The sequence below is a fragment of the Canis lupus genome, chromosome 18 (genome assembly GCF_048164855.1).
Source record: "Canis lupus baileyi chromosome 18, mCanLup2.hap1, whole genome shotgun sequence".
NCBI classification, from domain to species: Eukaryota; Metazoa; Chordata; class Mammalia; order Carnivora; family Canidae; genus Canis; species Canis lupus.
The window spans coordinates 8,261,751-8,278,816 of record NC_132855.1 but is presented as its reverse complement, the minus strand read 5'-3'; the positions used below and the strand labels follow the sequence as shown (position 1 = coordinate 8,278,816).

General features: G+C 40.0%; 1 protein-coding gene across 1 annotated transcript; it reads right to left on the bottom strand.

The window, feature by feature from the left end:
- Positions 1-358: 358 nt before the first annotated feature.
- Positions 359-2,377, bottom strand: SMIM30 (small integral membrane protein 30). The gene is made up of 3 exons (XM_072783412.1): positions 2,233-2,377; positions 1,764-1,857; positions 359-1,256 (listed from the first exon to the last, which is right to left on the bottom strand). Exon 3 carries the CDS (start codon positions 1,205-1,207, stop codon positions 1,028-1,030), a length of 180 nt encoding a protein of 59 aa, XP_072639513.1. The 5' UTR covers positions 1,208-1,256; positions 1,764-1,857; positions 2,233-2,377; the 3' UTR covers positions 359-1,027.
- Positions 2,378-17,066: the final 14,689 nt, after the last annotated feature.

Genomic DNA, 17,066 nt, shown 5'->3' with positions numbered 1-17,066 from the left:
TGATTACTTGCTTCCAGTAGGACCCTCATGTAGTTTGATCCAATTGGTTTGGATGAAGTCTGAGATTCTAACAAGAAGCCAGGTGATAATGCTAGTTTGAGGACATTTTGAGTATTAAGGTCAGAGAGGGTACATCTCATCTGGTTAGTCTAAAAATCAGTATAGGCCATTAACTTTTCCTTCTGTATCTGTGGATTCTCTACCAGGGGCTTCTCCTACCTTGATCCTGTCCATTTCTCATTTATCACTGATAGTGCTTTTATAAGCTAATGTGATCACTTACGGTAAGGCACTCCACCACTTAGCTGACATAAAAGTCTATACAAAGATATAAACAGAATGAACATCGCACATTAACTTAAAACATAATGGGTTTATATTTAACATAGTACTTCTCATGATGGAAATGTTAACTCAGTTAGTATAAAGCTTTTTTTTTTACATTAAATCTCGTCTCCATTTCAATGTCAATATAAAGTAACTTTTTTACATTAAATATTTTCTTCATTTCAATATTAGATACATTGAATACATTTTTCTTACTTCTCCCCCAAGAAATAAAAATTTTAATCTCTGACTGACTGTATTTAATATCTAAATACAACATTAATTTGGGAGATAACAGAACGAAAAACTAATAAAAATGTGGAGAAAAGACTCCTCAGTGATGGAGGAGGCACGGGCAATTTCCTAGGATTCTGGGTAAGGGTTTCCTTCTTCCTATTTCACTTTGAAAACTCTGAAACTATGAAATAATATGAAAATTTCAGTCATCTGACTTCTTTGACCCTTTTTCTAACTAGCACATATGAATTATAGACTACTTTTTTCAGTGTATTATTTGTTGTGATGAACCCCCCCCCCACCACCACTGAACACGTATCAATTTGTTCCCACTTACAGGGAGATAATTAAGAATGTGAAAATACCCTATTTCGTGGGATCTTCTAGACACTAAAGCTCAGTTTTTAACCTCAATAACACAAAGGTTTTCCGGGCAAGGTCTGATTCAGAAGGCCCATCAAAATCACATTTGTCCATTCCTCTTTCGTGCATAGACGCCCAAACAGGCACAAATGCCTGTAATGCTGAGAGCCACACCTAACAGGAGAGCGATTGCATCTCCAGCTTCTACTGCTTCAACCACCGGCAGCACCAAAAGCAGTGAAATGACGACCAAGAACAACTGTGTTGAAACTGAGGTCATGATGTTGGGATCTTCCAGGTTATCTCCGGATCTTGAGGGCTGAAGGTTTCTAGAAATCAGACAAGGAAACAAAAAAGAAATCGTTAGAAATTCCCACCTTTCCAGAGGACAGTAAAAATCCATCAGTAGCAATCCACACACCTTTTCAATGTAAATTTCAGACCCCTCTCCTCATTTTATGGTAGGAAAAAAAAAAAAAAAAAAAAAAAAGAGGGGAAGTCGACAAAAGGCATTTAAAGAATGGCCTTTTGGGGCTAACCTCCCCTTTTCATGATCATCCCTCGACTCCAGCAATTTTCCCACACGCTATCGTGCCAACGTCGTGAATCGGCTAAGCAAACTGAACGGAATGAAGAACAAAGGGAAAACACACCAGGCACTCGGAAACTTAAAACATCCTAAAAGTTAAGTAAAAATAAATAAATAAATAAATAAATAAATAAATAAAAATTTACATTTTCTTAGCATTTCTGTCATCCAGGCGATGCAGACCGGTCTGGCAAAAGTCATGCAACGCAGAAGTCCGTGAGGTCGTGGGGAATTCGTGTAAACTTACCAAAGGAAGGATGTGCGTGTGGAGCGTATCCGATTGGAAACTGCCCCTTCCCGGAGTTGGGGCGCCGAGGCTAAGAGGTGCCACGTGACGGAGCCTGCGATCGCAACAGGGGGGGATTTAGGATCTACTCCCCATCCCCACCATCAGCGTCCTCATCCGGGAGGCGGCCAGGGTCCGCGCAGAGCGAGGGAGGGGCGCGAACGCACGACGGAGGGAGGGTCACTAACCCGCGGGACGAGCTCGTCGTTCAGGCAGCAGAACTAGACTTAAAGTTGGTCACTCCGCCCGCACGGGGATCAACGTCCAAATAAATCGAACCCCGAGACCAGTTCCCGCCAGGCCTTCACATTAAGACCTTAAGAACAATCCCTGCTTCGCCCCCGCGCGGTGCAAACCGGACCCCCCCCCGCGCTTTACAAACACACCGAAGCGACCCCAAATACCCTCCGGGGAGGAGTTGGCACCTTACCTTCCTGGAAGCGGCCATTAGAGGAATGGCGGAGAGGGCGGGGCCTCCGGACTACACTTCCCACAATCCCCGCTGCCGACGTAGTGGGCGGGGCCTCCGGACTACACTTCCCACAATCCCCGCTGCCGACGGCTCCCCGGGACGCGCGCCTGGGTGAGGGAGGGACGGGCGCGCCGTGCGGGCGACGAGCCGGAGCGAGCGTGCGGGGCGTCCTCCCGCGGCGGCGCAACGTGTTACCGGTGAAGTGGTTTAGTGTGTTTGTCCCAAACGCTCTCTCAGAAAGGAGACGAAGACCTGACAGCAAGTATTTTTTTTTTTCTTTACCCGCTTAACGTTTTAAGACATACAAGTAGTTCTTTTTTTTTTTTTGTTTCTGCGACTAAAATGAAGACACGACCGCGGGAAGATAGCGCCCGAGCACAGCCGTCTGCCTCGGACCCTGTGAAACGAGCGGCCTCCAGCGTTTTGCGGCGGGGGAATCCCCCGTCACCATCCTCCCGCTGTGCCCTGTGACGTGTTCGTTGATCCCCTTTTAAGCAATGGGGGGGGGGGGGTGTGCGTGTGTGAGAGAACACGTTGGATTAGACGTGGTTGGGAGGCGTGAAAGGCATTTGTAGGGAAAAGCAAAGTGTAGGAAAAGTGGTTTGTGGGACGATGTGCTGTGTCGGGGCTCCGGAGCGGGGAGGACCGGCCCCCGTCGTTCGGGAGCGCGTGTGGGGCGCGCTTCGTGGCGTCTCCCCGTTTCCACCACACCCACCCTGACCTGACCGCCCCCGGGTCCTGCTGAGAAGACGTGAGGTGACTGCTTTTTTTTTTTTTTTTTTTTTTTTTAAATCAGGAACGAGTTGTTTGCGTGGGGAAGGCCACCCTTGCTGAGGGGCACCCTTGACGTGCGGTCCCTGTGAAGCCCTCAGGTGAGCCTCCGCAGGCGCCCGTGCGACGATTCCCTTGGCACCCCCCCCCCCCCCCAGGTTGTAAGTTCCTGGTGGCGCGGGTTATAGGGGTGAAGTCGCCGCCCCGCCTGCTCCTTCAGCTCGGCGACACGCGACCTCGCATCTTATATGTATATATATATATATTTTTTTTTTTCTTTTACCTTAAATGTTACCAGTCTCTCTAGACCGACGGCAAAGCTTCATAGTCCTACCTCCTAACACGCCCCCCGCAGTAGAACTGGCCGATCGTGATTATTTGAATAAATACAAACATCAAATAAATGAATTTGATAAGTACATACATTCAAATACATTTGAATAAGTAATCGTAATTATATAAATACACAAACAAATAAATAGCTAAATTGAGACAAATGCCAAATAAGCCAAACCAAGGCCTCTTGCGTATCGGAAATCCGAGGATGACTCCACAAATAGTGTGGTTAGCATTGCTTCCCTAACCTGGATTGATTGATTGATTGATTATTTATTTATTTATTTATATTTATGATAGAACTAGAGAGGCAGACACAGGCAGAGGAAGAAGCAGGTTCCACTGGGAGCCCGACGGGGGACTCGATCCTGGAACTCCAGGATCGCGCCCTGGGCCAAAGGCAGGTGTTAAACCGCCGAGCTACCCAGGGATCCCTTGGATTATTATTATTTTTTTAAAGTTCTGCCTTGGCCTCTGGCCTCATTTGCTTGGAGCTGTTAGTCTTGCCTATTTCTAATCAAGTACTTCGAAATGTACTAGGAAACATTCCCTTGTAGTTGAGCGTGAACACTTTGGGAATTCCCCCCCCCCCCCCCCCCCCTGCCCCTTTATTTCAGTTAGCCGAAGTCAGCAAGGAGGACTTTGAAGTTAAGTGTTATTACAGGTCTGTTTCAGGTGTGTCAAGGTTGAAGATGATGGTTTGAAGTTTGGAGAGTCTGTGGATGGTAAAATGCCTTTTTTTTTGGAAAATATTAAGAGGTCATTTCATGACCTGAATCGTCTGAAACAGGGTGGCTGAAGTTGTTTGTGCAGCAGTGTTTTGGGCCCAGGTAGTTTGATTGATTGATTTATTTATTATTTATTTATTTATAAAAAGATTTTATTTATAAATTAAATATAGAGAGGCAGAGACACAGGCAGAGGGAGAAGCAGGCTCCATGCAGGGAGCGCAACGTGGGACTCCATCCCAGGATCACACCCTGGGCTGAAGGGAGGCGTGATCACACCCTGAGCCACCCAGGGACCCCCCAAGCCCAAGTAGTTTTAAAATAAAGTTAGCTTTCTCTAACAAGCACCCATCCCACTCGGGCAATTTGGCAAAGGTGTTGCCATATATGCTTTTGTGTGCCTTATCCCAGTCCCAGTATCCAAGTAGTATGGTATCCTAGTTCTCAGTTTTTTCTTACTACCCTAGTATTCAAAAAAAAAAAAAAAAAATTAGATCATTTTTTCCTTTGCTTGAAACTCTCCATTTCTGACACGTTAAGCTGAAGTCCAGACTCTATCAAGACTCAAAAAGCTCTACATTCTGGTCTCTCTATGCTTCTCTGATGCCAACCCACCACTCACTCGTGCGTATCCATTTCAATTACATTCACCTGTTTGCTATTTCTTAAACGTGCCCATTTTGTTTCCTATTGAATTTGCCCTTGCTGTTGCCTCTGCCAGTAATACTTTTCTGGCTCTTTAGTGGCTGTTTTCTCAGTGTCCTTCAAGGTTCTGCTTAAATATCGTCTTCTTCCCAGAGTACGTCACAAAAGATACCTCTTCCATTACTGTCTATCCACTTTCTTGCCTTATTTTTTCTTCATAGTGCCTATCACTAACTGAAATTATATATGTATTTATTTATATGTGTAGTAGGTAAACAAATAAAGTGAAAATTCCATGAAGGGCAGGAAATATTCCTGTTTTATTCACTACTGAGTTCCCATCTACTAGAACAGTGTCTAGCATGATACATACTTAGAAGGTATTTTGTGATTGAATAATATTAGTATAACTACAATTTGATTACTGTTTACTTACCTTTATACTGCTCGTGGTAGAAACTACCTTATATGTAGGAAGTCAGCTTTTGGGCTAAAATATAAAGATCCTTGATGATCTAGACTGAGCTTACTTTGAGTCTTCATTCCAAATTTGGGCTTACATATTTCCCCTATAATATTATTTATGTACAAATAACATGTAGTAAGCATCTAAAACAATGTAATTTGTTCAGGAACCTGTCTATAAAGATCCCTACTTAACTTCCTCTGTCCACTTGGAGCATCAGTACTTTGACAAAAATGTTGATTAAGTCTACCTGGATCATGTATTTTTTTCCTTAGCAATACTTGAAAGGTTCGAAAGGTTCCTTTAAATACTTCTTAATGTTGGACAAACAGTATTGGCATTTTTGGTAGGACAATGCTTTGTTGTGCAGACACAATACTGCAAGATGTTTAGTATCTGTAGCCCATGCCCACTAGGTGCCAGTAGGATCCCCCAGTCATGAGGACTACCAGCTGCCCTCACACGTTGCCAAACAACTCTTTGATTGTCGATACTGTCCCTAGTTGAGAACCACTCCAGATTTCATGAACAAAATGAAAGGTGTAGTTTAGAATGGAATGAATCCAAAAAGTAAGGAGTTCACCCACATGTGTATGTGTATATATGCACACAGACATATACACAAACACCCCAAAACTGCAGTGTCTTAATGATTAGGTCCTTTTCCTCTAAATATCTTGTTTTATGTTTTGTGTTATTTATAGATTCTTTTCTTTTTCCTGTCAGCATCTCTACAAGGCAGGTTCCACTGGTCACTGTCTTATAACAGCACTGGTATGTAGATTGAAGTGAGATTTCTGTTTTTATATCTGCCACTCAGTTTAGTCTTCAAGCTGCAGAGAGCTAGTATGGTGTAGTATAAGGAATATTCCTTTTTTTCCCCTTGCCGGCTTTGTGGATTTGGGTGTTTATTCTCTCTGAGACTCAGTTTCCTTTTACAAAATGCATTGTGAGAGGATTAAATGAAACGTTTTAAAAGTGACCGAAAAGACAGCCCGGGTGCCTCAGCAGTTTAGTGCTGCCTTCAGCCCAGGGCGTGATCCCGGGGTCCCAGGATCCAGTCCCACGTTGGGCTCTCTGCATGGTTCCTGTTTCTCCCTCTGCCTGTGTCTCTGCCCCTCTCTCTCTCTCTCTCTCTCTCTGCCTCTAATGAATAAATAAAATCTTAAAAAAAAAAGTGACCAAAAAAATGACAAGAGATCAATACTCCTCAATTCCCGCTTTAATTCTATTTCTATATCTCTGGTTAGTGGTTAAGAGTTAGGGTCTCTGGGTCAAAGTGCTTGGTTAGAATTCTATCTCGGCTGCTTATTAGCTGTATGACAATACTAAACCTTTCTAAGACTCAGTTTATCTATCTATAAAATTGGGTAGAGCAGTATCTATTTGATACGTACAGTATGAGGATTAAAGGCATTCCTGGGATTAGAAGCTGGCATGGAGTAAGCCCTCACTGAATATTAACTATTTAATTTGTTACTATTTGCTGTTACTCAAATCCATGAAATACGAGGTCTCTCACACTCACTGTGAATGTGCTGTTCTGCATAGTATATAGCAAATGCTCGTGGAACCTTGGCTGCAGACGCATTTTAGGCCCCCTAGGTTTTGGATTGAGGGCTGATTAGAAATATTCTATTACTCTAAGTCTGTGGTAGTGATAAAACACCACCCAGTTGTTGCCTTGATGGCAGTTTCTTTTTAACTATTTTGTACCTACTGGGCGTTATATTTATGTTTAAAACCCATTCTTCACCTAGCTGGTATTACATCATTAATTCATTATATTGGATGCAGGAAGTTTTGAAAAAATAGTTGAAAGGGTGAAGACATGGGTGAATAGCCTCAAGAAATCATTCGGCTGGAATGATCTCTATGGAAAATGCAACAAGCAAGCAAACACTCTTAATTCCTTTTGAATTCTGTTTCTAATTATAGTAGCTAATCTGTAACTGTACTGCTTTTCCCATAAATTGCAGCAAAGTAAAAGGCAACATTAGAAGCTTTGCTAAAAGGGAATTGTAATAATTGAGACTCCGGACTCAGAGGAATGTATTACTTTTGATTGTTAGGGATAATTAATTGTGGATCTTGTAGGACGGATAGAAATTCTTTTTATATTATGCCTGAGAAATGGTACTTCACACAGTGAGTGAACATGGTACCAAGATTTTTACCTTACTCCATTAGCATCAGTAAGGTTTACTATCTGAAAAGGACAAATACTTCCTGTAATCCCTACTTAGACCTCATTTGCTTATACTCCACAGATGAAAAAGCTCTCTATTTTCTCAAATAGCTCACAAAAAAATCGTGATTGTTTCTTCTTAAAGTTTGTTTTTGACTTGTAAGTCAAGGGTCATATAAATGATTTTCATTAGTTAATGAGGTACAGTGTAATTGGAAATATAAACCCAGGGGTTATTAGTATTAAGTGATATAGAGATAAGGATTAATTCCTGGAATACAATAAATATAAGAATCTCTTCCACTCCTTTGACCCAGACCTCCTTTTTTGACTTTTAATATGCCTAAAGCCATCCTAATGAACTATTATCTAGCTATAACTCAGATTTAGATATTTTGTCTAGATCATAGACCAGGACAATAACTGGCATGTTGTACTATGTAGTCCGTCTTCTAAAAGAGACCATCATTTCCTTAACAGTGCTAGAGAGATGAGCAGCTTCTTCTGTGCCTAGCATCTGCCAGCAACAAGTTCTCACTGTGAACATATTTGGAAGCCACATGAACCACAATTCTTCTGAAGCATTGCCACATTCCATTTTCTCCCTCAAGCTGTCTGAATGCTCCTGCAGGCTTTTATATAGTTCCTCTTTAGCATTAAGTATCTAGGGTTATCAAATCCAGAATTTAGTCTTTCAGTTTAAGAGAAGCTAAGCCTACAGTACACCATCCTTCACTAAAATAAGAGACCACTGGTAGCCTGTGATATTCAGAGATGAAGAACATTGTTTTGGTCACTTATCTGAGCAGTAGAAGGCAAAATTTATCAAGTCAGTTGTTACCAAAGAAACGGTTTCAGAGAAGAATGGAAAAGTATTACAATTGAGTCATTGGTAGGCCCTGAATGAAGACACTTCTGGGGTCCATCAGAAAAAGCAGGATGGGCTAATATCAGGATTTTGCAGCGTATGTGTCAGGGAATTCATAAAAATCCAGATTTTCTCATTAGTAATTGAGCCAAGCCAGGTGAATAGAGGCATTTAATTGGAGCTTCACAATTAAAAAAGACTAACCCAGAGCTGGCCTGTATTTTCTTTTTTTTTAATAATTTTATTTTTTATTGGTGTTCAATTTGCCAACATACAGAATAACACCCATTGCTCATCCTGTCAAGTGCCCTCCTCAGTGCCCATCACCCATTCACCCCCACCCCCAACCCTCCTCCCCTTCCACCATCCCTAGTTCGTTTCCCAGAGTTAGGAGTCTTTATGTTCTGTCTCCCTTTCTGATATTTCCTTTTTTTTTTAAAATTTTTATTTATTTATGATAGTCTCACAGAGAGAGAGAGAGAGAGGCAGAGACACAGGCAGAGGGAGAAGCAGGCTCCATGCACCGGGAGCCCGATGTGGGATTCGATCCCGGGTCTCCAGGATCGCGCCCTGGGCCAAAGGCAGGCGCCAAACCGCTGCGCCACCCAGGGATCCCCCTTTCTGATATTTCCTACCCATTTCTTCTCCCTTCCCTTCTATTCCCTTTCACTATTATTTATATTCCCCAAATGAATGAGAACGTATAATGTTTGTCCTTCTCCGATTGACTTATTTCACTCAGCATAATACCCTCCAGTTCCACCCACGTTGAAGCAAATGGTAGGTATTTGTCATTTCTAATGGCTGAGTAATATTCCATTGTATACAATGGAATACAATGTATACAATACATCTTCTTCATTCATCTTTCGATGGACACTGAGGCTCCTTCCACAGTTTCCATGAAAAACAGGAGACTTATCACCGAGATCATTACATAAGAGCTAACTAATCATTAGGAAAACAGGATGGGATAAGTAGCACTTTCCATAGCTGTTCAGCCACTGCAGAAAGAACACCTGTTGAGGCTAACTGGTGGCAGCATCTTACAGAGGTATATGGGCAAGCTGCAGATGTCATTGTTGATGTGGTTCCAGGCACCATCTAGAGCCTACTGCAGATGTGGCACTCACTTCCACCAGTGAACCTCAGTAATCTATGGGAATCAGTTACACACACAAATCTATGGTATCCAGGGAATTAGAGGAACCCAGCCTATAGGTACTGGCAAATTCAAATTTTACCTATACTGATGGGCTTCTAAGAGTAGGTTAAGAATTCTTGGATGGGACACATTCATAGTTTTGAAAAGTTGTAAGATTATCTCTTATATAGCACTTTATTCACTGTGCTAGTGGGCTGATTAAGAACATTGTTTTTGGAGAGGCCATTGGAGGCCCCAAATTTATCTCTTCGCTTACGAATTTTAAATTTGTACAAATTATCTAACTTCTTAAAATATTAAAATATTTTACTCCTTAAAATAATTTTCTGAAGGAAATATCATTACTATACCCTGTCACAATGAGGAAACTGAGACATAGTTAAGTAACTTATCTAAGGTTATCTAACTAGTGAGTGGTAGAGTCAGGATATGGGCCTAGGACAAGTCTATACTTGTCTTATATCATTGCTCATATGCTTAAAAAATTTTTTTATAGGGGAGGGGGGAGAGAGAAGGAAAGGGAGTGGGGGAGGGCAGAGGGAGAAAGAGAAAGAATCTTAAGCAGGCTTCTTGCCTAGGGCAGAGCCCACTGTGGGGATCAATCTCACAACCCAGAGATCATGAATTGATCAAGAGTCAGGCACTTAAAGGGCTGAGCAACCAAAGCGCCCCTAAAAAAGTTGTAATTAAAGTATGGTTGATGTTCAAACCTGTATGTTTTTATATGGAAGATGTCCAGAGGATCAAACGCCATTTTAATTTTCTTTGAAGTAAAGTGCTCTAGTTAGTGTTGCTTAGGAAACCTAACCATGATGAGTCATTGAGGAGTTGTTGGTGTTTGTGTACTCTTCTTTAGTCCTGAATTTGATGAATGAGTACCAATATTTGCCTAATTTGTCAATTGATTTTGGCTTAGATTTAATATATACATACACAAAAGTTTTCTTTCTTTTTTAAGTATGTCTGATCCAGACAGAGCAGCACACTTAGTGATACAGATATGACATGTCAGAAATATAGATTGTGATGCATTGGCAAATCTCAACTATCATATAACCACTGAAGTTTACATAATATATAAGATTCAAAAAGAAAGAAAATAAAGTGAAAAGAACCTTTTGAAAATCTTTGCTTACAGGTCAGAAACTTAAACTAGTCACTGTCAAAGTATAGAGAGGCTATTAACAATAAGTTCAAACAGTTCATAAGGAAATATTAATTCCTCTGTATAGACCAGGTGTTCATTATGATTAAGAGCTGGTAACTATGGAAACAGCATAAAATTTATAAAATTAAAAAAATACCAGATAGAAAATGCAAATAACATAGGAGAATGAATCATGCCCCAACTGATCTTCGCTTGATTTCCCTTAAATCGAAAGACTTAAAAAATTTGTATCTGGCAACTTTCTGAGTAAATCACTCATTTTTCAGACTCTGAATCTCTGGATATCTCAGCTTGTTCATTTGGTAATGCCTTTTATCTAGAGTCAATTTATACATGATAGAATGTATAGGACTGGAGTTTTTATGGTAAGCAATAGGTGGGAGTGGTGACTTTAAACTGAGCTTGGAAACTTGAATGAGTACCTGAACCTTTTATGTAGACATTTATTGTGAATTTTCAGTTGACATATTATGATCAGTCACTTTTCAGTTTTTAAACTTATTTCTTTTGCTAAATCATATAGATGGTCTAGGTAGAGAACTTTATGGTATACTATCAGTTGCTGTGTCATGGAGTGATTTATGCTATGAAATGGCGAGCTGGAGAGCAACAATAAAGTTTCTTTACTCCTTGCCTATAATACTTTGATTGTTTATAAATCTGTTCCTTGAGTCCATTATGCCAACAGGCTACTTGTCTGTAGATATTCTAAAAGTGCTATTATTAGGATTAAAATTCTTCATAAAAATTAGGACAAAATAATCTTACTTTCTGGAAGAATGATTTTATTCAAGGAAGTTAGCAGATTTTCTCTTCAAGGGAAAATTCTTTAAAAATAGAATACGTTATTTAAAAAAATGATTGAAACTGGTTCAATTGAGGAAAAAGTCCCATACAATGCTATTCACAGTTTCATTTGATTGTGATTTGGACCTGTTTTCATGCATTTAAGTTCTCATTTCTCAGGGGAGTCAAAATAAGTAGCTGACCTCAATCTGACAGTCATAGTGAAGCCCTGCTTTTGTGAGCATGCCTATCAACACTAGGATGCATAAAAGTGAATGTGGTATGCTGTGTAAGAGAAGGGACATAATCCTTTTATCTGCTATGCTTTAGTAGGACCTGAGGTAAGAATATTCTACCTACCTTGGGTTACCAAGCTTTCAAAGGGATCTAGGGAGACAGCAGAGAGCCCAGAGATGAGTGGCAGAGTTAAAGTGATCCAAAAATCAGTCCTGGAAGAGTGTCCACTTCCCAATTACACAGGGAGTGTATATAAAAATGCAAATTTCTAAAAGTTCTCCAGGTAGTTGTTAGGTTCATCTGATCTTAGAATCTTTTTCATTGGGAAAAATAAGTTCTAAGGCTGATTATTTGGGAAGAGGAAACATAAGGGCAACTGAATAATGATGTTTAAACTTAATTAACAGTAAATATTTAATAAGACCCAGTTAGAATTATCTGTCTTACTCTCATTTCAGTTATTGATGGAACAAAAAATACAAATATTTCATGCCACTTGTGTGTATATCAAATAGCATTTTTTCTCATTTCTTATAGACTCATCTTTCTTGAAAATTTACTCATTTTAAAAAATGAATAAAACTATTCTGATGATTTCTACTTTTAGTATTGTAGAAATATCCCATTTTTTAGGAAAAAACAAAAGAGTGAAAGGGACTCAGTAACAAAATGGACAACATCCTCAGTTTTAAAACATAACCATGTAGTTGTGACTTTCACATGGTTATGTGTTACAACAATCTTCTGGGTAAAAATTAGGGTGAAGCATTAAATGCAACTCACTGAGGGTGATCAGGAAGGTGTTGTGTGGTGTTGCTAATATTTAGCTTTCTGGTGATTCAACATTAACCAAAGATTGGGTTTATAAGGCATTGGACCTATTTTCCCTAAACATTTCTTCTCTCAGTAGGTACTTGGAAAGGAGCCTAGGTAACCTGGAGTGCTGGTATTCTAAATTGCTGGCTAAAGGCCCATCCATATGCTTTGGAACTGAGACCAGCAAGCAAGATATTATTCTCTTAGGAAGATTGAGTAGCTCTAACAAGTATTCTTGCCACACAGCTACATCTGGATAAACTGGAGCTTGGGCCCATGGTCTTATGTGTTTCAGGTGTATCTCACGGATTTATCTTACTGTCCTTAATATTATGATATTTTTAAAAAAGATTTTATTTATTCATGAGAGACACAGAGAGGGAGAGAGAGGTAGAGACATATGCAGAGGGAGAAGCAAGTTCCATGTAGGGAAACTGATGTGGGACTCGATCCTGGGTCTCCTGGTGATCCAGCTTCAGGATCACGCCCTGGGCTGAAGGCAGCGCTAAACCACTGAGCCACCCAGGCTGCCCAATATTATAATATTCTTGAAGCAGCGTTCCATAAATATATGTTGAATAAATGAACAATTCAGACTTCGTAGTTTTAGTCAACGTAAAGCCCAGTTTGAATCAACATGTGTGTCATAGCCATGAAAACAGTGTAATCTTGGATTGCAGGAATAGATGTGGAATACTTAGCATGGGGAAGATAATTTCTGCTTTGCACCATATCTAGCAAGGTGATGTTCTTTTATGGATTCTCTACTTTCAGAGAAACATTAATAAACTGGATGCTAACCAGGCCTCTGATAAGACTAGAATCATTATTTGAAGAACATAGTTGAAAGACTACGGGATGTAAATGAGAAGACTCAGTGAGGCTGACCACTGTTTTTGGTGATTCAGTCCATAGGAGAGGCACTAAAAGAAAGTGGATTTGTGTAGGATGCTCAGTAGGTGAGAGAAGCATGTTTTAGCACAACATAAGGAAAAGCTTTCTAACATTCTAGGAGAGAAATTGGCTGCCTTGGTGAGCAGTGAACTCTTGATCAGAATAGGTTGGTTTAATGAATACTTGGCATGATGTAGGGAGGATTCGGACTTCAAAAGTACGATTGGCTTTAATGGATGTCCTGGAAGGTTTTCTCTGAACTTGACATTCTCTGATTCTCTTATCTCCTCCTCCCATGACCCCAAAGTCTTATGCTAGTTGTCTGGTGCTTATTACAAGGGTTTGTTTCAAGCCTCTGACACACTGCTATTTATCTTTCTGAAAGCATTATTGTTAGTATTTCTTTCAAATTGGAAGGAAAAAATGGACTATTCTATTTCTGAAAAGGAAACCTTTGCTAATAATTTGTTGACATTTATAAATACATAAAATACATGAAATATTGCTAATATTGTTGTTCAGCCTGTGTAACTGATACTATTCCATAAATAATCATGTAGGCTAAAGTGAACAGATAAAAAATGGGTCCTGTGTATTTTATGTAGACTGACAAAGGTTTATAATCTGAGGATTAAGATGTGAATTTATAATTCAGCTTTTCTGATGTGTCCTGAAAATGGACTCATTGTGGAATACCTACAAAATGCTTCCTGTCATCAGTCAGAATGATCTTAACAGACTTGTGAATATCAGGTCATTGTATGGTACATTTCTGAATATTTAAATTGTAGATCAAAGTAAGTTTTCGTATTTCATGTTCTAAATTTCATATTGTGCTTTTCTGGAAATTAACTATTTTTATTTAATTTCTGAGTGAATTAAATCCTTAAACACTAAACATAAAAATCGATTTGACTTTTGAGCATGTGAGTACCAAAATATGTGCAGTGTATAGAACTAGAAACATGATGATACTATTTATTATACTGCCTAGGTGCTTAGCTACTCAGGTAAGCAAAACCTGAAAAAAAAGTGTAGGTTTAATTTGTGGTTCTTTCTTTTCTAAGAAGTTCTCTGGAATCTGTTGTTTAGGTCAGATTTTCTACCTGTACTGCTAAGGAATTTGTTAAGAAGATATTAAAAATATTTTTATAATTATTTTCCCCCTAGATAATAAGCAATACAAATTTACTGAAATTTACCATGTGGTTTTACACTGATGGCCTATACTAACCACATGTCAAATAGTCATATGCTCTGAAGAGTCACTGGCTATTTTAGGGAAGAGTGAGAATTAACCATAGTGTATTTATTTATTTATTTATTTATTTATTTATTTATTTATGCCCATATTTATTAACTCATTTTCAACATATAACAGTTCATTTTAGTGTTTGGCTAAGTGCATAAACTACAGAACTATCCAATTTTAGTTCAATTAAACTTCAAAGAGTATTACCAAAAAACCATGGATTGAATATAGTACTAATCGCTCAAAGGAATGTAAAGGGAATGTCATGATTTAATAAGTTCAGCCAATAATGTGCTTCATCTTTTTTGGATCTATTTATCTTTGAGCAGCCTTTTCTTTCTTAACTATGACAACCATAACTGAATTTGGAACTAGACTCTCAGGCGGTGCGTTTGGTGGTCCTACGGATCTGTTTCTTACTTCAACAGTGTTTGGACAGAACACACCCAGGGTTGCCCCTTCTACCAGCCAATGGCCACCCTCCAGCCTTTTTTCCGGTCGCAACCTTCGGAGCCATCTTCCTGGCCATCTTCTGCCACCGAGAGCGAACACCCAAGTTTGAATTTAATTCCTTGTCCCGGATCTACCATGAGCTCCCAGATTGGTAAGAATTATTCCACGAGGTGGAGGTGGCTGTCAGTCGCCTGGTCAATATGCATCTGCGGGCCTCCTACACCTTCCTCTCTCTGGGCTTCCATTTCGGGCCATGCGGCTCCAGAGGGTGTTGGCCACTTCCACGAGTTGGCTGAGGAGAAGCGCGGGGGCACCAAACAAGCGTTCCTTGAAGATGCAAAACCTGCGCGGTGGCACCCACTTCCAGGACGTGCAGAAGCCGTCCCAAAGTGAGTGGGGGTAAACCCTGGACGCCATGGAAGCTGCCCTGCTTCTGGGGAAGACCCTGAACCAGGCCCTTCTGGATCTGCATGCCCTGGGTTCTGCCTGCGCGGATCCCCATCTCTGTGACTTCCTGGAGAAGCACTTCCTAGATGAGGAGGTAAAGCTCATCAAGAAGATGGGTGGCCACCCCCCCAGGCTGGGCTGGGTGAGTATCTTTTCTAAAGGCTCACTCTCAAGCATGACCAGGAGCCTCCGGAGACCAGCAGCCTTTGAGGGGCTCCTCTGGCACCCCCCTTCCCTTCGGGTGCCAGGGCTTGTGCCTGAACCTTTTCCCCTGCAGCCACTAGGCAGCTTTTTAACCATCCTGAGCCCTTTCCCAAAACATGGACCAAATGGAGACAATAAAGCTTTTTGCAGCAAAAAAAGAAAAAAGAAAAAGAACTAGACTTTAAAATCACAGCATCAATAAACATTAAGCAAGGATCGAAAGAAATGATGTATATTTGATTGCATTGATCTTTACCTTAAAATTATTAATAAGAATATTTTGATGTGAAGAAAAAATTTGGTTATTAATTAACAAACCAAAGTTATATAAAGTTTAAATTTATTTTTAAAACATTTATTTTATGTTTTGAAATGTATCTACTAATACAGTGATACCTGGATATAATTTATGTATCTTATATATATATGTGAATGTTGAAAATATTTGTATTCATGAAGGTGTATAGTGTAAAAATTTGGAGATACTAATTTAGATTTGATTCACTGGAAGTAATAGGGGAGGGACATGTCATTTTATTGTTTTTGGAAAACGTAAAAAGAATTGGTCTCTGCTCCCATTTGCATCTTTTCCTTTCCTTAACAAGAACCAGGCTTTGTCATTCAATTATCGGAAGCCACTGTCAAGTTAGTGGTTTTTCTGTACTTGACAAATTTTTTTTTAAGATTTTATTTATTTATTCATGAGAGACAGAGAGAGAGACAGAGAGAGACAGAGAGACAGAGACAGAGACACAGGCAGAGGGAGAAGCAGGCTCCATGCAGGGAACCTGACATGGGACTCAATCCCAGGTCTCCAGGATCACGCCCTGGACCTAAGGCAGGCGTTAAACCACTGAGCCACCCAGGGATTTCCCTTGACAGAAATTTCTACTTAAACAGAAGATTAATTTTTGTGGGCAAGTTGCCTTTATCATGTGGGAACCTCTGCCTACATATAAAAGTTATGTTTTCTTAAAGGGATGGCACATCTGCATTTATTCACTATTGTACCCAGGTCTGTTTAGGAGTTTTCTTGTCCATGTGCTCTGGAAGAGAAGCTTAAGTCTAAGACAAATGAGACTGCCATTAGGGGGGAACAGCTGATTTAATGTCTACTGTTTAAAAACGGTAGCATCAAAACAACAACAAAACTCAAAAATACAAAGGCGTCCAAACCTAGAATCTTTTCATATTGTTTGGATTGAGGAGTGATATTGAGGTATGTTTTTCCTATCCCTACATGACAGAGAATTTTTATCAAGAAAGGATACTATATTTTGTCAAATCCTTTTTCTTCATCTATTGTTCATATGGTTCTTTTCCTTTATTAATGTGGTGTATCACATTGATTGATACGTGGATATTGAA